Source organism: Physella acuta, unplaced genomic scaffold (genome assembly GCF_028476545.2).
Source record: "Physella acuta isolate Inbredline_101_S28 unplaced genomic scaffold, ASM2847654v3 ptg000446l, whole genome shotgun sequence".
Lineage (NCBI taxonomy): Eukaryota > Metazoa > Mollusca > Gastropoda > Physidae > Physella > Physella acuta.
Genome location: NW_026731965.1, coordinates 187,501 through 212,206, shown reverse-complemented (window position 1 = coordinate 212,206; position 24,706 = coordinate 187,501). Strand labels below are relative to the sequence as shown.

The 24,706-nt window shown below is 38.1% G+C and overlaps 2 protein-coding genes across 2 annotated transcripts; one reads left to right on the top strand and one right to left on the bottom strand.

Annotated features, from left to right (window-relative positions):
- The first annotated feature begins 1,977 nt into the window (after positions 1-1,977).
- On the top strand, positions 1,978-10,106 carry LOC131943190 (glucose dehydrogenase [FAD, quinone]). The gene is made up of 11 exons (XM_059303199.1): positions 1,978-2,138; positions 3,575-3,783; positions 5,269-5,461; positions 5,599-5,733; positions 6,126-6,247; positions 6,741-6,908; positions 7,289-7,439; positions 7,929-8,077; positions 8,482-8,659; positions 8,998-9,223; positions 9,527-10,106. Exons 1-10 carry the CDS (start codon positions 2,003-2,005, stop codon positions 9,117-9,119), a joined length of 1,563 nt encoding a protein of 520 aa, XP_059159182.1. The 5' UTR covers positions 1,978-2,002; the 3' UTR covers positions 9,120-9,223; positions 9,527-10,106.
- A 1,535-nt stretch (positions 10,107-11,641) lies between these two features.
- On the bottom strand, positions 11,642-18,722 carry LOC131943189 (glucose dehydrogenase [FAD, quinone]). Its single transcript, XM_059303198.1, has 11 exons — positions 18,583-18,722; positions 16,526-16,734; positions 15,412-15,604; positions 14,710-14,841; positions 14,426-14,547; positions 14,097-14,264; positions 13,749-13,899; positions 13,333-13,469; positions 12,682-12,859; positions 12,264-12,489; positions 11,642-11,996 (listed from the first exon to the last, which is right to left on the bottom strand). Exons 1-11 carry the CDS (start codon positions 18,707-18,709, stop codon positions 11,864-11,866), a joined length of 1,776 nt encoding a protein of 591 aa, XP_059159181.1. The 5' UTR covers positions 18,710-18,722; the 3' UTR covers positions 11,642-11,863.
- Between the last annotated feature and the right edge of the window lie 5,984 nt (positions 18,723-24,706).

Genomic DNA, 24,706 nt, shown 5'->3' with positions numbered 1-24,706 from the left:
TTGTAAAAATCTTACAGGCTTAAAAGTAATTTTTTTTCTATGTAACCAAACACAGTAGCATCACAAGGCGGGGGTAGAGGTGTGGTCCGCATCTAATGATAACTTTTATGCGTGACACAATGGCAAAACAATGTAAAATTTACTTTCAATAAACTATGCAAAATTCTTAGGTGACACCTTTAGTAAGCGCATAGGGCGACACCTGACCTTGTGACGCCACTAACCATGCACACATTTTTAAAAATTGCTCATGATTTATTTAGATCTGTTTTTTCCCATGGTTTTAATTTTGCAAAATGACTAATAAGTTCTCTGAGATCCATTTTAGCTGCTTCTGTATGTACTATTCTTTGGATGGCCAAGTTACTGACCCATTGGGCATATCTACAATTTGTTTCATTGCTGCGATGTAGTCCCACATACCAGGGTAACGAAACAATAATATTATTTGTAAGGGTATCATCAACGCGTTAACAATTGTGTATTTTTGTCGCATGACTTTCTTTTCAAAAACTGAGATAGTTGATATGTAAACAACACCACTACTATTTTTCGGATCGTTGTTGCTGGGGCGTAGGTTGGTCCACATTACCGCTCAGGTGAGGTTTAAATCATCGAACGTAGAGGCCCACAGTGTCAATATTGTAGAATACTCGTCATTTGTGTCATCAGTACGCCGACGGCGTCAAAAACCGCCTCTGATACAGTTTGACCGTTGAATCAAGTAGTACCCCTGACTCTGCAGGACGTGCAATAATCGGATCCTTTGCACTCAGGTAGTTGCTGGGTAACTCGGGGCGCCCAATAGTCACTACTGCTGATCCGTATCCCTAGTGAATGTCGCTCATTAAAACGAATAAAGGCGCCGTAATGCCCCGGGCACCTCGGGTTACACGACCGCCGGGGCGTCGGCTGATGCGCCTGTGCAATTTGACAGCTGAATCAAGTAGTAACACTGTCGCGCTGTGAAGGTCCCCCAATCAAACGGACCCCAGGTGCAAAGATAGCCGCTGGGAAACTCTGGGTGACGAACCGCATTACCTTACGGCCGCCTTCCGAAATAAAATAAACGTTTAATGGCAGAAACCTTCCCAAAAGTCTGAGTTTCTTTCAGGATCCCTTTTCAAAAAAATGTTTGAAAAAAAACAACTGCCTGGAGTAATCCCAACGACTAACCAAAAAAACGGTTAGTGTTAGTAGCGCCATAATGATTAAGGATTAATTAGATAAAAAAATGAGATGTCGTTAAGGTAAAAATGAGAAAATCATTGACAAATGTTGGACTTAGCTTGTTGTAAAAACACTTTCCATGGTTGTTATTTAAAAAAAAATGCCTCAATTGTTATCATGGCTGTTTAGTAGGGTGAAATTTTGGGGAGGCCAGACACTTGGGAGGGAGGTGCAGGTCTGCGGGCAGGGGTAGGGAATTTCACCGCTAGTTGTGGTTGATAGCGATGCATGTACATTTACGGGTGCCAGATGCCTATCTCACAAAAAGAGTCAAAGTTCAAGTTTATTTATAGGCTAATTCTTTCTATAGTGTTATTACTACGGATGGGCCCTGCCCATCGCCACCTCGCCCCCCCCCCCCCCCGACCACACTCACTGAATGCCACTGCCTGTACAGTAAGAAACGACTGGGGGCCCTTTTGGAAATTGTTATTATTTCTAAAGTATAAAAGAACCTGGATTTCCATTTTCTTCTTAAACTTATTTATATGAAACAAATATTAAAATCCTAATGTCAAAGTTTAAATTTTTTTTTAAAGAAAGAAAATGACCCTTATTTGTTTTGGGCCCCTATGCCTTGATTACGCTAGCTTTACGGTGGCTACGCCACTGGGTTCATGCCCCATTCACTCACCCTTCACCCCAACAGCGAGATCTCCCAACCTTTGACATACTCCCCCTAGCACACTGCGATCCAAGGACCAGAATAATCGAGATTTCTCTGACCTACTTGCAAGTACGCAATGGGCCAGTAGTGTTTGATCTGTTCAGCATGTCTGCCGCGCTGTGTGCCTGTCTAGTGCTCCTGTTGGCCGTCTCTACGACAATCTTCATCAACACCAGGACCAATTCACCACACGGATCATCTGTGATTGACAGGTTGAATTCTACTTATGATTACATTATAGGTGAGTACAGGATGTGGATGCCTGTAGTGAAGTTTTACAGTTTTAGAGACAGGAGTGAATGTTGTCATGACAGTGACAGGACATCTTTTTTTTTACATGATAGAAATCTAAAATCTAGATTCTAGATCGATATTGTTAAGTCTCATATATTCTTTAAAAAATATAACATATTTAGGCCATGGTAATAAGAATACATCAATTTTAAAATAATAAATACATAATTTAATGCAGGCATGTTACATTTTCTTTGAAAAACTCCATTCTAGATCTAGATCTATTCTATTAGTTATAGAGATCTAGATCTATTAAGTTATATTGAAACTTGTTTCCATCTTTAGTATGAAGTATGAAGAGATGTATTGCTAAGTCAGTAAGTGTATAGCCTAGTCTAGATTCTATGTCTGACTGTTTAACTGTTTAACTGTTTCACCATACCTAAGTATTCTGTTTAAATTTTCGTCTTGATAAAAGTAAAAGACAATTTCACGGTTTGTAAAGGTCACATAAAGTATGATAAAGGCACAACCCTTATTAATATAAACAACCCGGTTGTATCACTGTAACCAGTTACATCGAAATTTTATATTCATTTGATCTAATTAAAAATAATACCATCGGCTAGAGGACGCCAAATGGTTTAAAAAAATACCAAATACAAGACTGTAGCTCAACCACAAGCCGAGATATCGAATTTAATCGTTGAATTATTCGAACACTCATAAGTCAATGGGAAATCCTCAAAATGTTGTTGCTCTTTTATTAAAATCAGAACAAATCTGTTAGGACTTGTACAGATATGTAATCCCATTTTTATGGTTAAGGTCAGGTTACTAACCGAAATTTATACATTAATTACTAAAAGATTTTGTTTTAATTATGCAAATGATGCTTAATGAGGTCATGAAACTAGGTCACGGCAAAAGAGTTAAGTCTGTTTTCTACTTAGAAATCCACGATATTTCTACATAAAAGACAAAAAACAAGGCTTTGGCTAAGTTGGGCAGTACCTTATGCTTTGGCTAAGTTGTTCGATATCTTAGTTCAAAATCAGCTTTCTTTAAAAAAAATGTAAGTTTAAAGGTAGTATTAGTATTGTTAATTAAATCAAGGCAATTTTCGAATGCAAGTCACTTGTAAGAAATATTTATTGTACGTTGCTCTGTCGAAGCTAGGTGCGTCAACTCCGTTGTATTCAATCATTCAACCAAGCCAATGCAAGATAAAAATGTATTTACAAAACTATTAGCTATTGAAAAACATTATTGTGTGGTGTCCTCACTTTAACTTCTGCCACCGCACGCAATCAAATAAAACGTTATACCACCCCCAACCCTCCCCTCTACGTTATCAAAATAGTGCACTGCCAATCACCTACCCACTGAAAACAAGTTCTGTTAAGTCACTTAACAAACACAACTTTGGACTCGTTTTAACAGTTGGTGGAGGGTCGGCCGGATGTGTGCTGGCTAAACGTCTGTCAGACGGCAATGACGTCACCGTGCTGCTCCTGGAGGCCGGGGATAGCGACTGGGGAAACCCGCTGATTAGCACGCCAGGCTACTCGACGGCTAACTTCAAGTCTGGGACTGACTGGGAGTACTACACGGAGACCCAGGAGGGGGCGCTGACAGGGCTCAACGATAATGTAAGGTGTGATGACAGGGTTCAGGTGGTGACAGGGTTCAGTGGTAATGTATGGTGTGGTGACAGGGTTCAGTGATAATGTATGGTGCGGTGAAAGGGTTCAGTGGTAATGTAAGGTGTGGTGACAGGGTTCAGTGATAATGTATGGTGTGGTGACAGGGTTCAGTGATAATGTATGGTGCGGTGACAGGGTTCAGTGATAATGTAAGGTGTGGTGACAGGGTTCAGTGATAATGTATGGTGTGGTGACAGGGTTCAGTGATAATGTATGGTGCGGTGACAGGGTTCAGTGATAATGTAAGATGTGGTGACAGGGTTCAGTGGTAATGTAAGATGTGGTGACAGGGTTCAGTGGTAATGTAAGGTGTGGTGACAGGGTTTAGGTGCTGACAGGGCGCAACAAAAATGTAAAGTTTGGGGACAGGGTTCAATGATGATGTAAGGTGTGGTGACAGGTTCAATGATGATGTAAGGTGTGGTGACAGGTTCAATGATGATGCAAGGTGTATGAAATAGGTAAATAGTAGTGATAGAGTAAATTAACGCTAAAAAGTTTGGTGATATGGCAATTATTGTGTTAGGAATATTGATAGGGTTTAGTTATATTGTTGTAGATTGAACCCTGACTGAGTTCAACAACAATGAACAACCTACTGCTATAAATAGGAAATATAATTATAACAACGATCATCATCGCTGCTTGTCTCCCCTTTCACTGTACACCTCTAAACAAGAGAAAGTAAACACCTTTTTTATCCCTACACAGGATATCACACAACTCATGTTTCAACACAGACACAAACACACCAATCAGTGGCATGCTAAAAAAACGCATTGTAAAGGGGGTGGGGGGTGGGGGGGGGGAGAGGGTGGGGGGGGGGGAGCGGATGATAAGATAATATTGTATGTTAATTAAAGGTAATTAGGTAGATTAACAACGCTGAGTGTTACACGTACAGACACGCTGAACTCCCCGTACTTATTTGATATGCGGCTTGTATTGTATAAAATCAAAGCTCAGTAGTCTTATGATGTCATGCTTTTGGTATTTCTACCAGACTACTTCATTCATCTTGGAGGGTGTCACCGCATGCCCTAGGGTATCATACCGTCATACCCTGCCACTTTATAACTAACTAAGCAAGTTCACAACCCCTACTTTGTTCATGCCACGTTCGTACATAGCACTGATTGTATGTAACAACACCATGGACTTGAATGGGTGTGTGTGGTTGTGGGAGGGTAGCTTAAATCGTTAAGTTCGCCCGACATGCCACTTATTCTGCCTGTCCTTTATCCTCTATTTTTTCGATGTATTATCTTCAGTTGCTATTGTTATCTACATTATTATCTAACAAATGCCTTCACTAAAATAACCAATACGTTCACACATGATTATAACATATATTCACCTGCGTTCCTAATTAAGATTGACCAGATTTGTTAATTGAATTTTAATTGTTTTGCTTAATTGGAATTCTCACAGCGCTCCTTCTGGCCGAGGGGTAAGGTGCTGGGCGGATCTGGCAGCATCAATGCCATGATCTGGGTGCGTGGGTTCAAACCCGACTTTGACAGATGGGCTCAGTACCTGGGTACTGATGACTGGGACTACAGACACGTCTTGCCTTACTTCAAGAAATCTGAGGACATTAAAGTACCTGAACTAAGGGATTCAGGTAACAATACAAGCTGGTATAAAGCCGAACAGTGAACAAGTGGTAAGACTGGTCTTATGTGATGTAGCTGTAGTCCAAACTGTAGAACGTGTTTTTTTTAAATGGTCCACATAAAACACTGCGTTTTTTAAAACCAGATTTTCGGGGACGTGATGGGCTTCTTACTGTAAATACGATCCAATCACCGAAGCCCATTGTCGAGACGTTAATGAAAGCAGCTGCAGCGATTGGCTACCCATTTGGACAAGATTACAATGGGGAAACTAAAGAAGGTAAGAGTAGTCGGCCCCTATGCGATTGTTCTAAACTAATCTAAACTTACTGACACCGAAGTTATTGAAATATTTAAATATGAATATTTTTTTACAAATATACTTCACTTTTTTTGACTTATGTTCTCTTTACTCCTTGTGGAGCATATGGCCTCAACCATAACCTTCCATTTTATTTATAAAAAAACAACAACAATTAGATTCTTCTCAGTTTAGACTCACAATACAAGCTCATCCGTAACTTAACCATTCTGTGCGCTCGCCTGTGCCTAAGCTAAATCCCACCCCAGCAAGTACTCACTCTAATGTTAACGCTATTGTCTTCCGGAGCCAAACCCAACCCTCCCATATCCCCAAACGCTCATCACTGTGTACGCTCTGGTTTGTCCCAGGTTTCTTCTACACACAGTTCAACTTAAACAACAATGAAAGATGGTCAACCAGCAAAGCCTACGTCCACCCAATCCTGGACAGACCCAACTTCCACCTGGCCTTGAAATCCCACGTGACCAAAGTAAGTTTGTTGTCACACTAGAAATCTCCAGCTAGCAGCCAACAGAAGCAATTTGTATAACAATCAAATTCCATCTTTGTTCCTCTATAGATTAAACTACATCATAAACGATTTTCTAAAAAAAAAAATGAACATAAAAGGGTTTTTATTCATGCAACTGACATTTGGGAAAATCTGCCATCAGCAAAATTCCTTTTTGGCAATTTTCAATCAAGCATATGCCGTTTTAGACACTCTTTTATCAGCTAATTGTCATTTGAGAAATCTGGCATCAAGGTAGGGCAGTCTGTCATCAGCCAATAGTCATTAGAAAAATCAGTCATCAAGCAAATGTCATTTGGGCAATCTGCTAGGAGCGAAGTGATACTCAGACAATCAGCGTCTTAATAAATATAATTAGTATTTATTACTCCAATTACTTTGACATGAATTGACTAATAAAAAAATCACGTGCATTTGTGCAATCTAAGAATATCTTTACACCTGACTACAGGTGGTGATAGAGAACAAGAGAGCTACAGGTGTGGAGGTCATCAAGGACGGCAGAAAGTTCACCGTCCAGGCCAGACGTGAGGTCATCTTGTCTGCTGGGACAGTCGGCTCTCCACAGATTCTCATGTTGTCTGGGGTCGGCCCTAGGAAACATCTGGAAAGTTTCAAGGTTCGGGGACAGCTAACATCCAACAATATAGATTGCAAAATATATTTTGTTGTTCATTATTATAACATGATTTCATTACCTTGCTGCAAATTCAGAAACGAAACATAAACATAATTTATACGTTGAAAATGAAACTTTGCAACGTGAAACATTTTAGCATGTGCATGACTCAGTGCATGAAACTCTACTTAGCTCAAATCTTAGGCCCAGTTTAGTTTTGAAATAAAACATTGGCCCAGAAAGTGACACGGGTTTCTTCAGTTGTACACAGTTCTGTACTCCAGAAAGTACCAGGTGACAGATTGACTTTTAGTTCTCTCCCCTTTATATAGTTCTCTACTCTAAAAGTACCAGGTTACAGACTGATTCTTTCCCCTTAGATCCCAGTTCACGCTGACCTCCCAGTGGGAGAGAACCTACAGGACCATTTGTTCTTTGACGTCGGGGTTAAGGTCAGGGAGCCGTTAACTGCTTCCATCGAGGAGATGAAGAATTCGTGGACACATCTGAAGTACAAGCTGTTTGGCGCAGGTAACCGTGTCTTCATATCTCATGTTCAGATCTGTGTACATATACAGAACTAACAGTTCCCCGGACTGTGTACATAATTCATACAGTAACAAATAGGCTTATATACCTTAGTTAACCGTCTACAATTAGCGATCTTTGTATAGTCTTCATTACGATTGTCTAATGTAAAATAGTTTTGGACTATTTGGCATGAAAAAAACCTTGAAATAAACTAGCTATTTTGAGTTAATTAAATCTATAGTCTACAATTCTGTAAGATATCGTTTAAATAGGTCTATTGCAGTATTTAGGTTGACGTTTAAAAAAAATATTTCAAGACATAATTTAATACATTTTTTTTGACAAAAATATTTTAAAATAAAACAACAAATAATAAAATCTGAAATTAGATCAGGAAAAGAATGTCTAAAATAATTTTTTGTCTACTTGCTAGTAATGCATATCTAATTGATGGCAACAATGGACTTAGTTCACTGTGTCGTCTTCCAGGTCCACTTGCGTCCCCCTACCTGTGTGAGACTATGGCCTTTAAAAGCACAACCACAGAGACCAGACGACTCAACTGGCCAGACCTGCAGATCCATTTCATCAATATCTTACCTCCAAGCTCTGACGGTACCTTCTCATACAATAGCCAGGTGAGTTTCTACCTTATACACCAATCAGGTGAGTTTCTACCTTCTCATACAATAGCCAGGTGAGTTTCTACCTTATCCAACAATCAGGTGAGTTTCTACCTGCTCATACAATAGCCAGGTGAGCTTCTATCTTATACACCAATCAGGGGAGTTTCTACCTTATCCAACAATCAGGTGAGTTTCTACCTTATCCAACAATCAGGTGAGTTTCTACCTGCTCATACAATAGCCAGGTGAGTTTCTACCTTATCCAACAATCAGGTGAGTTTCTACCTTATCCAACAATCAGGTGAGTTTCTACCTTATCCGACAATGAGGTGATTGTCTACACAAATCTTGATGTTAAAAGACAATACCCAAACACCCGAGATTCCCATTACACCTGAATGTTTTCAAATGTCTAGGTGAAAACTGACCTGAGCGGAAGAGATTCAGCCAAATATGGCTTCTTGTGTGTCCCAACACTGATACGTCCAGAGAGTAAAGGGACGATAACTCTACGTACAAGTGACCCGTTTGATTACCCGGCTATTGCCCCTAAATATCTGAGTAAACAAGATGATGTCGAGCTGCTCATCCGAGGTAAAAAAAATGATTTGCTGTTTCCACGGCTAATATAACACATATTCGATTGCTATAGTTATAGGTTTACAAGAAAAAGAAAGAAAAAAAAAGCTTTGTCCTATTTAGAGATTTCTTTTCGGTATCCTGACAGAGTAGGTCAAATGAAGTTATTGTCACAATGTAACATCACATACATAAACATTTACATTCTGCATCTTGATTAATGTTATTGCAAGAACCAGTAAATCTAAAAATAAGTTTAACGATTTACAAACACCAGGTAAGCTGGTGTTATTTTGACCATAATTCGTTTAAACTTAAACCATCGCATATAGAGTCAATGTGTACGTTGTCAGGTATTCAGGAGTGTGAGAAGTTGGTCAACACGGAGCCCATGAAAGCTGTGGGGGCTGAGCTGACCGAGGACAGACCAGCCGCCGCGTGTGGACATCACAGGTTCAAATCCCACGAGTACTGAGAGTGTGTGGTCAAGCAGAGGTCCTGTACGTTGTATCACCCGGCGGGGACCTGCAAGATGGGACCTAAAGGGGACCCCACAGCTGTTGTAGACGGGCAATTAAGGTTTATCAAATTTCCTTTTCAACATCCGAATGTTTATTAAACTTGACGCTAAATCATTTAGTACTGGCTTATATGTGAAATTAACTTAAACTTAAGCAAGGTTTTATTTTCAAAATTATATTACTTGGATACATTTTAAACACTGTAATATAAAATTTAGACCCAAAGTAACTTCGACCCATTAAAAAATAAAATAAAAATACGTTGCAGTTGTGGTCAATGCTTTAACAAAGGGGTTTACATTATGTCATATGTCCAACGTATGATGTAAGCTACACAATGCTTTATGTCTGTTGTCCACAGAGTCTACGGCGTGTCCGGCCTCCGTGTGGTGGACGCCTCTGTCATGCCGTGGGTTGTCTCAGCCAACACCAACCCTGTGACAATCATGATTGCCGAGAGGGCGGTGGATTTCATCCTCAACAGACCTCCTCTGCCGCCACAAAATGGATGAACAAACAACAGCAGCACTTTAGAGAGTTTTGTTACTGCCGGGCAAACTAAGTCTAAACCTTGTGTATTCATTCTCATCATAGGCGCACAGTAAATACCGCTTCTTGGTGAAATATATAGGAGATAGCTTATATATATATATATATATATATATATATATATATATATATATATATATATATATATATATATATATATATATATAATGTCAATACGATCTTCTCCATGTCATTTCCACAACTCTTCGATTTGACTGTTTGCCCAAGCTTATTGGTTGTGTATATTGTGATGGCATTCCAACACATACCAATGTTTCTAGTGCACATTTTTATTTTATTACTTTAATATTGTTTTTATATCAACATATTTCTGTTTTTTTGTTGTTGCTTTGACGCTTTTTAGTGACTGTTGTATTGCAATTTTTAATAAAATGTCTTGATACACACATTGCATGGATTTGTTTTTAAATTAAATGTAATACATATTTATAGTGGTACATAATTTCAACTTATACTTATTCATTTTTAGTTACCTTCAACAAAATATAAATGTGATCTGGATATAGATCTAGAACTAAAGTCGCTCGTGTTAAACCAGGGGTCGGCAACCTGCGGCTCGCGAGGCGCATGCAGCTCTTTTGCTGTTAAGATGCGGCTCTCCAGCTCCTTGCACAAAAATTAATAGTTATATTATTTCATTTTCAAAACTCATATCAAATATCATAATATAAAGAAAACAACTATAAACAGAATTAAAACACTTATCAGAGAACATTGAGAATATGTGCAGTAAAAGTATACGGACAGCTGACAGCAGCTTGGGCACCAAGCCCAGCCCCACAGCCGTGCAATGCTTGCCACTGCCCAAGTGCCGACTTTTTCGAATGTTTTTAAATGGGGAATGTTATTTTATTCAGAATGTATTTCCCCATGCGTAAGTAATCATTAATTCGACGTGAGTGAAATAGTTGTTTTTAGCTTCGTACTGTTGAGCCGGGTACTGGACTATGGGGTACGAGCGTAACCTGTGTTCAGTGGAAGATAAGCCTGGTAAGAGCCAAAGGATAGGAGCGGCCCATACACTGTTATCAAACCGATATTCAAGCCAGTTAGTCGGAGTTGGTAGTGTTGAGGCCTGACTGGCTAATGGGTGACACCTCCTGAGCCGGTGATGTCCGTAAAGAAAGAAAAAAAAAGTTAACAGCTTCTAAAGTGGTTTAGGATGGTCCTATAGTTATATTATTTGATTATATTATTTGATTACTAAGTTTATTATTCTGGCGAAACATGTGTATGTTTTTATATGAATAAATATTATTTCATATTTATGACTATTTATTTTAAGTAACTAATCACATTTATTTACCTAGTCCTAATCAAAAAATAAAATATTGAAATAAAAATGTGGCTCTTTAAAAACTGGGAAATGTTGAAATTTGCAACTTTTGGCTCTTCCGTCTCAAAAGGTTGCCGACCCCTGTGTTAAACCCAACGTGTCTGTGTGTAATCACTAGATAAGCTGTTGGCAGATTTAGTGACAAATCTGTGATTATGTGGTTAGTGCTTAGCTGAATCCACATGACAGGTGAAGGAGAGTTAATGTGGACAAGGCTGTGGTTGTGTGGCAGGTGTCTATCCGAACTCAGTTTTTGCAACTCAAGTAAGTAAGTCACGAGGCTCGTAAAAAGACAGGAGAGTCTCGCAAACGTAGGATCTACGTAAAGAACAAAAATATCACGCATAGCTCAGCGTGCGATACAGATTAAGTGATGTCCTATCAACAATGGATTGTCCTATAGAATTATTGACCTTATAAAATCCACGGATGTCCTACAGATTTAGTGACGTCATATTGTTTTAGTATCTTGACCACTAGGATTTCAGAGTTTGTCAAAACACTATCGCCAATACAAGAAACAATAAAGCATACATTTCGTATTTATTAAACATTTGGTATTTTTAAAGATAGAAATGCGTTTCAAATTTTGAAAATAAACAACAATCGCACAGAAATATTTAATTTTCTGAAAAGTTATACTTCAGATGTATGCTAATTCTCATATAATTGCTCATATGTTATGAATTAAAATCATATGTTATCATATGTTATGAATTAAAATATCAGTTACATATTTGAAAGACATGATGTTTAAATTGTTTTAATACAAGCATTTTAAATGTATAAAACCTATAGCCCAGTCTTGGTAATGAGATCTGATGCTTTCTCGGCAATCATGATGATGGCTGCGTTTGGGTTCCCTGACACAATGTCTGGCATGACAGAGGCGTCCACCACACGAAGTCGACTCACTCCGTACACTCTGGAAGTATTGGTGTAATGTAAGCCTCGGATTATACAGCTTATGATTATAATTATAATTATTATTAAATACTGTTGTAATTATAGAAATTCCGTGTAAGTATATTTCTTTATACAAATTAAAATATTGTCAGGTTTTGAAATTTCATATTGAATAATGCATCAGACGAATCCTTAAAGTTAAAACACATAATCTCCTTGGACGAATATTTTCAAGGTTTAAAATATTTCTTGTGGGGGTAGGACTGTCAACAGATTTGGAAGGTACCTGAGCTGGGTGTCCACCACGGCCGTAGGGTCACCTCTAGGTCCCATCTTGCAGGTCCCCACGGGGTGATAGTTGCTGAGTGGCCTCAGCTTGACCAGACACTCCATGTACTCGCGAGATCTGAACGTGAACTGGGAACACTGGGAGACGGGCGTGTCGTCAGTCAACTCAGCCCCGATAGCCTGCATGGTGCTGGTGTTGACAATCTTTTCACACTCTCTGATACCTGGTGGAAAGCAAATTACAAGTCAATTATCTATCTTTATATATATATATATATATATATATATATATATATATATATATATATATATATATATATATATATATATATATATATATATATATATATATATATATACATATAAGTACATTGTATGTAAAATGCAGCATAGTCTTTTGTTTAATGTGTACTCACCTTCAATCAATATATCAATATCATTCTTATTACACAGGTAATAAGCGTAGATAATTGGTTTATCGAAAGGATCTTTAGACCTCAGAGTTATCCTCCCCTGACATTTTGGTCGGATTACAGTTGCATGACACAGCATCCCATATTGTGTCTCGTCTCTTTTAGACAGCTGAGCTAAAACCTTTCAAACAGGGAGTCGTTAGATACAAGTTAGTTTAGACAGCTGGGCTTAAACCTTTTAAATAGGGAATCGTTAATTAAGTGCTGGTCACTTTAATTAGCTGGGCTAAAACCTTTCAAATAGGGAATCGTTAATTAAGTGCTGGTCACTTTAATTATCTGGGCTAAAACCTTTAAAGCAGAGGATCTTTAATTAAAGGCTGGTCACTTTAATTAGCAGGGCTAAAACCTTTCAAACAGGGAATCATTTATTAAGTGCTGGTCACTTTAATTAGCTGGGCTAAAACCTTTCAAACAGGGAATCATTAATTAAAACCTGGTCATTTTAATTAGCTTGATTAAAACCTTTCAAAGAAGGAATCGTTACATAAAAACTTCAATGATATCTAAACAAATTAAAATGTGTTAAGACTTTGTATTTTGCTCTGATAAACGACACAAATAAACCGAGATGTGGATACGGGGATAACTTACCTCTGGTGAGTAACCAAAAGCGAATTCGGAGGCTTTCGGTAGGAAAACAACAAACTCAAGCTGAAGGTTTGGTGAGTTTTGGGCATTAGTTGTTGACTTAAAGGCAAAAACTTCGGCCATGTTTGTAGCATATGGACCTAAGACATATATACATATATATATATATATATATATATATATATATATATATATATATATATATATATATATATATATATATATATATATTTGGCTAAATTAGACATATATTTGTCTATATTGATATATATATATATATATATATATATATATATATATATATATATATATATATATATATATATATATCAATATAGAAAAATATCTGTCTAATTTAGCCAAATGTTGATTATCTCATTGACTCAGCTAATATTTAGACCTATTCTGTTTGAATGTACCTGTGCCGTTGAGAACATACTGCATCAATGTGGTAACATCCATTAATTGACCTCTAGAGATGGTCAAGGGCTGGTCAATCTTGACACCTACATCAAAAGCCACGTGATCCTGGAGGTTCTCACCCACTGGTAGATCTTTGACCACGTTTATCTAGTGGAGCAATCACAAGTTTATGAATTCCCTTTTTGAGCTTACATGTGATACATAAACAATAAAGGTTGATGCATTAATCTGATAAAAATCGTGCGTTATAAAAGATAAATATTTTATTTTTCTTTAAATTAAAATCCTAATGGTAAGCTAGTTAGGTTTACACGGTGGTAGTTAAAGCAATATTAAAACAATGCCTGTAAATCTTCCAGCTGTTTCCGAGGGCCGACCCCAGACAACATGAGAATCTGTGAAGAGCCGATGACCCCGGCAGATAGGATGACCTCCCGTCTAGCTTGTATAGTGTAGGTTTTGCCGTTCTTGGTGAACACAACACCGCTGACCGTATCATCGTGGATCAGTACCTGAACAATGTAATATAAATAATTTATATAATGTAATATGAATAATTTTACAAGTAACATACCTATTCTAATCGCTTTAATTAATTAATTAAAAATGGTTTTTGCTTAACGTTTATCATGTTTAAGTGTGTTCAAGATTTTAAAATGTGGTGAAAAATTACTTTGGTGACAGTCGAGTTGAGCGAGACGTGCAGGTTTGTCCTGTTTAACGCTGGGTGGATGTAAGCTCTGGCTGTTGACCATCTCTGGCCAAATTTGATGTTGTTTTGTGTCCTGGTAATTCCTGAAAATTTAAAAAATCAACATCTGAGATCGGAATCAGAAAAATGTGTAAATCAACTCTGTAGTGGGTCACATCTTAAAAAACACACTTATCATACGCTTAAACACACTGTGAAATCTTTTGCTGTTTTAAATAAAAAAATTAGTTCTAATTAAAAGTTACCATCCATGGTCGCCCCATTGTAGTCTTCATTCAGGTTGTATCCAACTTCTTGTCCAGCTTCCAACAGCTTGGCTACGATTGGCTGAGGGTCGGCATGCTGGATGGGGATTGGTCCATTTTGTCCGTGGTACTCTACAATATACAGATGGGAAGTGATGAATAATGAAAGGGCACTTAGAGGTAGCGTGGTTTGATAAGAGTTTTGGGTAAGGGATACGTGCGTTCTTATGGAGTAGAACATTACCCCCTGTCAATCACTCCGCGATCAATTATACACTACCCCTCCCGCAACCCCCCCCCCCCCCCCCAAAAAAAAAATGCAATATTACCAGCCAATCACTTACTACTCCTTTACCTAATAGGGATAGAGACATTGTTGTGTTTTGGAAAAATAATAGGGATTTGGTGAATAATAGGGTTATGCTCAGGGTTAGGGTTAATGTTTGGTATAACGAAAGTGTTGGGGATAGGGATAGAGATGTTGTTAGGAATAGGGATACGCATAAGGATAAGTATACGAAGCTGTATAATAGGGGTAGGTATTATAAAAGATAGGGGGAATAGTTCTAGACCCGGTCCTAAAAATGGTTCAAGTTGCAAAAAAAGTACGTCTACAAAAACAGCCACTTTTTAAATATAAACTAACATCGTGCGTCAAATAGATCAGCCATTAATTTTAAATAGTACACGTTCTAAAATAACCTGAGTTCCTGAGTTCCGGCACCAGCATGTCCTCCATCTTCTTGAAGTAAGGTAAGACATGGTTGTAGTCCCAGCTGTTATCTCTGACGTACCTGGCCCACCTGTCAAAGTCGTGTCTGGAGCCTCGAGTTATCTGCATGCCGTTGATGCTGCCAGTACCGCCTAGGACTTTACCACGAGGCCAGTACGAACGCTGGAAAATGTTTCATCACTTTACAGATAGGTCTTTAGCTACTGTAACTTTTATATTTAGATTTAAATTAATTTTGAATAATAAGTTTAACGTTTGCTTAAAATACATCAGTTATCAATAATTGCTTACGTAAACGAACCAACCCTCCCATCTAATGACTCACCCCACCAACCCTCCCATCTAATGACTCACCCCACCTACCCACCCATCTAATGACTCACCCCACCAACCCTCCCATCTAATGACTCACCCCACCAACCCTCCCATCTAATGACTCACCCCACCTACCCTCCCATCTAATGACTACCCCACCAACCCTCCCATCTAATGACTCACCCCACCAACCCTCCCATCTAATGACTCACCCCACCAACCCTCCCATCTAATGACTCACCCCACCACCCCTCCCATCTAATGACTCACCCCACCAATCAACCCTCCCATCTAATGACTCACCCCACCAACCCTCCCATCTAATGACTCACCCCACCAACCCTCCCATCTAATAACTCACCCCACCAACCCTCACATCTAATAACTCACCCCACCAACCCTCACATCTAATAACTCACCCCCCTACCCTCCCATCTAAAGACTCACCCCACCAACCCTCCCATCTAATAACTCACACACCAACCCTCCCATCTAATGACTCATCCCACCAACCCTCCCATCTAAAGACTCACCCCACCAACCCTCACATCTAATAACTCACACACCAACCCTCACATCTAATGACTCACCCCACCAATCCTCCCATCTAATGACTCACCCCACCAACCCTCCCATCTAATGACTCACCCCACCAACCCTCCCATCTAATGACTCACCCCACCAACCCTCCCATCTAATGACTCACCCCACCAATCAATCCTCTCATGTAATGTCTCACCCCACCAACCCTCCCGTCTAATGACTCACCCCACCAATCAATCCTCCCATGATGCCAGGCTGTGGTTCTGTAACGTAGCCCCAGTCTACACTGGACCCTATGTTGAGTGCAGCCAGCGCTGGGGTGGTCAGTAAAGGGTTCCCCCTGTCGTCTCCACCAGCTTCTACCAACAACACGGTGACGCCCCTGTCTTCTGACAGACGACCTGCCACAACACATCCTGCTGACCCGGCACCCACTGGGGAACATAAAACTTAATGAAGTTTTTTTTCACAACACAACACTGTATGTTAAAGAATAATGATCAGTACAATTGTAGTCGAGTCAGTAGGAAAAACGAAGCAGATATGAAGATGTGAAGAAAAGCTGTGGTCAGTAGTATGACCATTCTCCTTTCGTCTCTCCTGCTGGGGAAAGGAAAAATGGAATGGTGGACTGTGGGCCTTCCTGGGAGATGTTAAGGCTATCGAATTATAATTAAAGTTATGGTATTGAATTGATTGAGTTTGATAAACAAACTTAGGTTTAGCTTTTTATCGATACATTATACTGTTAGCTTAAATTATTTCTTTACCAACCAATTCCGTTATTAGTAGTTATATAAATACATTGTTACAATACACATCTATTAAAATAATCTTCCGTAGCAATGGGTTAACATTTAACCTAAAACGGGTAATATCCCTGATACAAGCCATTACTTAGCGCGAATTCGTGTACTAAGATGAATCCCAAGGTCACCCCTCCCCCTCCAAGTCACAGTACCTCAAGCCCCCCAACATGTATTTATTTTTTTTTTTAAAACAACTACATCTGTCTAAAAATTTAATTTGGCTAGTTCATAAATATATAACACACAGAAATGAACGTCAACTCTACATCAAGCTATTGACGTTTGTGTAACAAAACAGTGACAGTTATGATAATTAAAAACAGCTGCACTAAAATCAGCGTTGGCTGTATTTGTTTTGTTGAAGTCAAAGAAGTCACATTAAGGTGGACATTTACGGGGGTGGGGGGGGGGAGGGGAGTGGGTGGACAGTGGTAAAAAAATATATTTTCTATAGAAATTCTATTTCGTTCGGGGGTGGAAGTAGATGTTTTTCGGGGGGGGGGGGGGGGGGGGCGAAGAAATGCCTGGAAGAAACTCTGCTCATAAGCGCATTCAACGAACTCATTAATAGTTTTATCTTCCGCACTGACAAATCGTGGGAGTTGGGTGTGTCTTGATCCCCGCCGACCCCCGTATGTTCTATCGAACCCAAGTTAAGAAACATTGCCATAGCAGAAAGAGACTTTTGTTTTCATTCATCGAAAAGTGAATATTTCAATTTTGTTTGGCTTGTGCATTAATATAAAATATTAGAATAAAAAAATATACACATTAAATCAAATATGATTTTAAATTTATTTCCGAGAAAGTTTAATTGTTCTAGGTCTAGACAATGGTAATTTTAATTTATATACATATCGCTATTGTTCTATTTGATACCGAGATACCGATAACTATTATAGCAAAGTAGATATAAAAAATAATTTGTTTCTATTACACTCTTTATTTTTATTGATAATTTAATATTTAATAATTTAATGAATTTAGCGCTTCAATGTGTGTCCTTATATTACACAACATACCGGGCAAAAGTAAACATCCGATCAAACATGCCATTCTTCTTTTCTTCTTCTTCTTCGTTCTTAATTTTAGTGTTAGAAGGGATCCCCTCCAACACAATTAAGGATACGTGTCAACTGGTTATGCGCCATTGAGGCCATTGACTCCAATTCAGCCTGCTTTTCTTTTTGGATTTGCTTCCATAGCGTTTGTCCAACCAAGAACAAACTACAAGGCAGAAATTGTTTGATTTTGGAGTTGTCTCTCCTAGAAGAGTGGCTGTCCCCAGCTAACGAGCCTCATCTGCCCGAGGGTTCGAACTCGAGACATTTCGGTTTAGCAACCATGAGCTTTACCGACTCGACTCGACATGTCATTCAAGTTATTAAAGGTTATTTGCACTATTGTACTAGAAGGTTTTAAAACTACAAACTGGACATATTATAACGGGTGATAAAATGTGTATTGACCTACCTACAATAAAATCATAGATCGATTGTAAACTCTCCGTCAAAGCTGGCTCGCTGCCCTGCCCCAGGATGGCTGTGGGTGAGGTAGCGAGTGAGTAGATGAACAGGACGATCCACGACATGGCTGACATGATGTGAGTGTTGTTGTCCTCCCGTGGTTTAACGCTTTCATTAGTGCTCATCGACTTTTATACCGGCGTCACAGTATGTTGCAATACGGGCTATTGGTTTCTTTAATTAGAAGCTAATTAGCTTAAGTTTATATCGGTGGCGAGCAGTACTTTAAGCGATGAGTTGTTTTTTCTTCTAGTATAAAATGTAACGTTCTGTGGGGTTTAAAACTAAGTTAATACAATAATGATGTAATGAATATTTCCAATCTTTGTGTTTTCATCTGCGACGAAAGATCGCTAAGTATAGTTAGTAGCCTATATGTTTCTCTTGTATTTTCTTTAATAAAAAATATTTTGAAATGAAAATAACACATTCTAATTATTTAAATAGAAAGGACCCTATCACAGCTATCCACTTTAGTCGTGTTGGGCGCTAAACATGATGACTTTAGTCAATTGGACATGGGACCAACAGTTATCGCCAATATGACTTCTGACAGTGTCTGTTCCTCCTTTAACCCCCCCCCCCCCCCTCACAAACAAAATACAAAAATAGAAAATGGCTCTGCTAATAGTTATCACCCTTCGTTCTAGTATGCACTCGTCTTTTATTAAAAGCGACATTATTTTATGAGCTCTAATAATTGGAGTCAATTTGACAGTAACTTTTTTATGTTAGTAGAGTTACCATATTAGCCCCATTAGCCCCGTGAATTGGTTAAGTGTAAGGCCTTGGTAGTTCCTCAACTGCATGTTATCAAGTATCTCACAAGTTTGGACGCTTTTCACCCTTCACTATTTGTTGCTATTTCTTCCAAACTTTGCTTACAAGTCAATCTTTGAATACAACAAAATAATATACAATTGTCAATATGATAGTAAAATATTCATTAAAAATAGTGTATTAATTAAAATAGGAGAATATACAACATTGAAGTGAAAATATCTAGGCTATACTGAAGTCGAGTGAGCTTAATTTTTTTGTTACTTTTACAGTCCAGATGTATGCTAACAAGAGAGAGATATTTTCCAGGTGACTAGAATTTTTCAAGAAATATGATTTTTATAACTCGGTTATGGGAGGCGGTGTCACCTTAAAGTTTGATAGTTTGGGGAAGTATAAATTTCGTCCTAACTTAAAAAAAGCAACACCTATGTATTCAGTGGCGTAGCGAGGTTGGGTTACACCCGGTGCAGCACTTAATGGTGTCACCCCAAAGAGGCGTAGCGACCCTTCCCGGGGACAAGCTTTCAATTTTCGATTTGTTTGCACCCCCCCTCAAACTTTCGATTTGCACCCCCCTCAAACTTTAGATTTGCACCTCTTAAAAGACTATTTAACACTCGAATTAATCACTTAAGTGGAATTATCATTTTTCTTTATATATTTTGCTATTTTTTGCCTTGGTGTCACCCCCCTAAATGGTGTCACCCGGTGCGCTCCGAAGCCCCCGCCTCCCCCCTCGCTACGCCATTGTATCTATTTATTGTTCTATTCTATAATTATTACTTTTATAACACGTACACAAATTGAAAAATCGATAGTAGTTATTTTTATCGAGTTAAACTCAATATGTTGACATATAACCGGATATTATTTAACTAATACATCAAATTAATTAAGTCAAGAGCTTATACATTAGGCGATTGATCTTGTGCATCTGTTACAGTACTTGTTGGGTTACACATGGGTTGCAAAAATGGTTTTTATTTCCCGTTAAAAGTACTAATATTCCGCAATTCTTATTCGTTTTTTGAGAAATTACTACTTGCTATCAGCGGAAACTAGATCTTTTACTTACATGTGAATGTTCATTTATTTATCAGAAACAGTACTCAAGTTATAGGCTTTTGAAAAACTAAAAAAAGAAAAAGTTACACTTCCGGTTATCGGAAATCGCTGAAAAGTTGATACAAAACTACAAATTTAATATAATACTCATATAGGAAATTTCATCAACCTAGCTGTAAAGGTACTCAAGTTATCGTGTTCACAGACACACATACACACATACACACACAGATATACGGACAAAATTGGAAAACCACGTTTTTCCGAGCCAGGGAGGTGTAAAAGGTCGAGATTTGTAAAAAAAAAAGCTCATGAAACCCCTAGACATTTAGGCGACCATTACATTTTATTAATGAAAGCAAATTAGTAATATTTTCCTATACAATTGCTTTAAAAGTTTACTATTATAAACGTTTTTATATTTGATTTATGTGCATTTTTATTTAGTAAAAAATGTATGTCTATTTGTGGGTTTGTTGCAAATCTTGAGCCTCAATGTTGGCTCATTTCTAATGCACCGATTTCGTTTAAATTAATATTCCTGCACTTTCGTCTTTGATGACAAGGCAAACATTTTTAATTGTATTAGACATTAAATTAGTAATTAGAAATTGAAATTAAGATTTCTATCTATAAAAGGGGAGATAACATAATTAATCTCGAGCTATTAATCCCTCAGCATTTGATCAGTTTCTTCCGGGCATCTCTTCGGTGGAGGGGGGGGGGGGGGGAAAGAAAGGCTACCGCCCCCCGAAACAAATTGGAATCTATATACAAAATACATACTTTTGATAGTGTCCGCTCCCCAGAAAATTTCAAGTGCCCCCCCCCCCCCCAGAGAAAAAAGTCTGGAAGAAACACTGCATTCGATCTATAAGTTACTGTGTCTATCAATCGGTTTCTGTCTACAGTTTTTATTGTGTGTTGTCGCGTTAAGTTTCTCGTATTAATTAAGTTAAGTGTCGTTGCTTTGTTTGTTGTGTTTGTTTGGTTGGTAGTTTTTAAATAAATCGGGAGTGATCTCCCCTAAACTTTCTCGAATATTTTTATACTAGGCATGCTGCCCAGCTTCGCTTAGGCTTTCGAAAACATTGAGAATTTGAATGCTTAATTAATTCGCCCGAAGGTCGGTCTACGACCTCAAGAGTTATGAAGAGGTTCCTCCGTGGACATTTTTTTTCGATTTATAGCTCATATAAGGTACCGGTCAGTCGAGGTCAGTTTTGACCCCCACATCGTAGACTTTTCGGCCAACCGGCCCCCGTGTTCTGTCGCACCAAGGCAAGATCATGCCAAATTTGAAGCGCCTGCGGCGCCGGGAAGTGCCCTATCGGACACCCGACAATCTAGATCTAGATCTAGATTCCTAAAAGAATTTTTTTTAAGTTTAGCCCGAGCATAATAAAAAAGAATACATTAACCAAGTTGACTTGCTGTGTCTCGAACCCGCACCACCTGCGTGGTTTAATGTACACTAACATCTCCGCTATTTAGGCACCTTATAAAATACGGAGAATGAAACACGTATTTTAAAATCTTAACTTACGCGAATATGCCTATTCTTTCAAATTAATTTTTTATCCCAAATTAGCCAGTTCCAAACAAAGATTTTGTATAAAATAAATAAGTCTTGAAATAGTTTAGTCCTAATATAGAAATTTATTTTTGGAATTGATTTTAGAGAAGTTAGAGTCTAAATCTAGATCTTAGCGTCTACGTCTAGATCTAGTTATTGCGTAGATTTAGATTTAGTCTAGATCTAGAATCTCTAGATCTAGAATCCAAATAGCCTACATAAAATACATTTTATGAGTTTAGGCCGGAAAAATTGTATTGTATACATTTCATAGTGTACGTAGATCTAAATCAAATTTGAATGAAATAGTTCATTTCTTTTCATTCTAAACACGGCAGATGACGTCATTAGTTAATGTATAAGCAATAGTGACGTCACAGTTTTATGCGTTCTTTTTCACATATATTAATGCTTTTCCGGTTGCATAAATAATACTGTTTCTCTACATTCGAATACGCCTTTAATTTTTATTTTTCTTCTTTAACTAAAATTGTGGTTATACATTTAAAACATCTAACATATTATTTTCAACAAAAGTCCGTAAAAAGTTCTTCATATATCGCTGCCGATTCTGACGTGATGTCCGGCGAAAATATTTTGCGGACAGACAGAGAGAGAGAGAGAGAGAGAGAGAGAGAGAGAGATGTGCGAACGTGGGGATTTATATATTAGGATTAGGATAAAACAACAGGGGATGGGAACTAAGAATATAGACATGAATTTTAATTACTTAAACTTTTAAAAATAGAATAGAATCTCGTAGAAAAAAGAATTGCGCACCAAGCGAACGCCAAAACAAAAGGTGCATAATAGTGCGGAATATTATTAGTACTTTATAAATTTACATGCGTTTTTTGAGAAATCGGAAATAGCGTAAATTACTACTTCCGGTCAACGGAAATTACGCAAAATGTGATAGAAGGTAGAGGATTATCTATCTGAAATAGTGCTCAAGTTATAGGCTTTTGAAAAATTCAAAGTAGAAAAAGTATCACTTCAGGTTATACGAGAAAGTAAAAAACCTTTAATATAAATAAGCTTTATAATGAACTAAAATATGGAAAAAGTAGTTTTGTAGCTATAACAGTAAATCTAGAAGTATCTGTCGTAAAATATATCTATTGGATTATTTTCTTTTAGTGAAACAATTTGGTCGGAGTTTTCCGATTTGAGGCCTGTCTGGTTAATGGGAGACACCTCCTGAGCCTGGGGTTTCCGTTATGAAAGAAAGAAAAAAAAGAAAGAAAGAAAGAAATAATACAAAACTTTTTATTGCAAAGGAGATTTTTACACCTGGTTGATTTAAACCGTCTGAAGTAGACTGGACTGATAGTATGCTTCTAAAACCTTTACACGAACTTCGCGCTGTTAGCGTCACATCTTGTCCTCTATGTCTCCATTAGGGGTCCTCCATTTATGACGTCCACAAAAATTTGGAATTTTAGACCCCCTCCCTCCGTCAGCATGCGTCCACTTTCGATACCCCCCCCCCCCCTTAAAGTGGACTTCCACACAAATCTAGTAGACCTTTCAAAACATGCTGCAAAATTACGAATACATTAACATGGAATGTATACCTTGCTACGTTTTTAATTGCTAATGTAAAGTTCGTCTCGTGTTTTTTTTTCATTGCAGCACCTGCGCAGGCAGTGTAAATACGCACTTTTCCGGTTTGTAAGTTTAATTTCAGTTTCGTCTGTGCAACAGTGAAATTTAAAGTTTTCCAAATTAAGTGAAGCCATGAACCCTCATAAAAACGTAAAACTGGTGATAAATCCCGTGTGTTTAATGAAGAATGGACACACACATATTTGTTTTGTAATTCAGGCAAAAAATCAGTGTATTTACTGTGTCATGAAACGATGTCTGGTCATTTCATTGCATTTTGCGTTAGGAAAAACCTTTGTAAAGCTGCACTTGACTTAAAGTATGTGATATAATCTGTTGTAAGCGTGGTTAAAATATTCAGACACTCAACTATCGAAAGTTCAAATCAATGCTTGAGGATATGCAGGTAGATTATGAAGATGTAATTTACACAACAGTGGGAGGTGGTTGAGCTTTGGCAAAGTGATAAAAAAGTCAAGGTTAACTTTGACAGACAGCAGGTCAAATTTAACAGACAGCACGTCATTTTAAACGGTGCGGCCCTCCGCTAAAATCCGCTACGACAAAGTGGCCCTCGAGTCAAAACAATTGCCCCCCCCCCCCTGGCGTAGACCAGTGATTGGAGAAAAGACAATCGAGCTTTGGCCCATATGTAGCTCAATCTATACCGTATAACTGCTAATAAATGTCACTGTGTTCGTATGAAAACGTTACAAATTACATCTCTGGAGTCTTCTTCAACAGACAGCTGTTTTATGGCTGGTCTCGATAGTCTCTTATGTTTGTTTGTTTACAGGAGTTACTGGACTGGCCAGTGAACCAGTTCTTTAATTAAGCTTCTTTAAACACCTAGATGAGTGGATTTCTTTTTTCCATCTAAAAATTTTTAATTTGAAATTAAGATCCCAGTGATATTGTTGTATGCTTTGTTGCATTTAACATACGTTAAGTTAAAAAAAAAACAACCTTAAAACACAGTAAAGTTAATTAATCACACATCAGTAATTAAAATGATGAGAGAATTAGAGATAACTTTAAG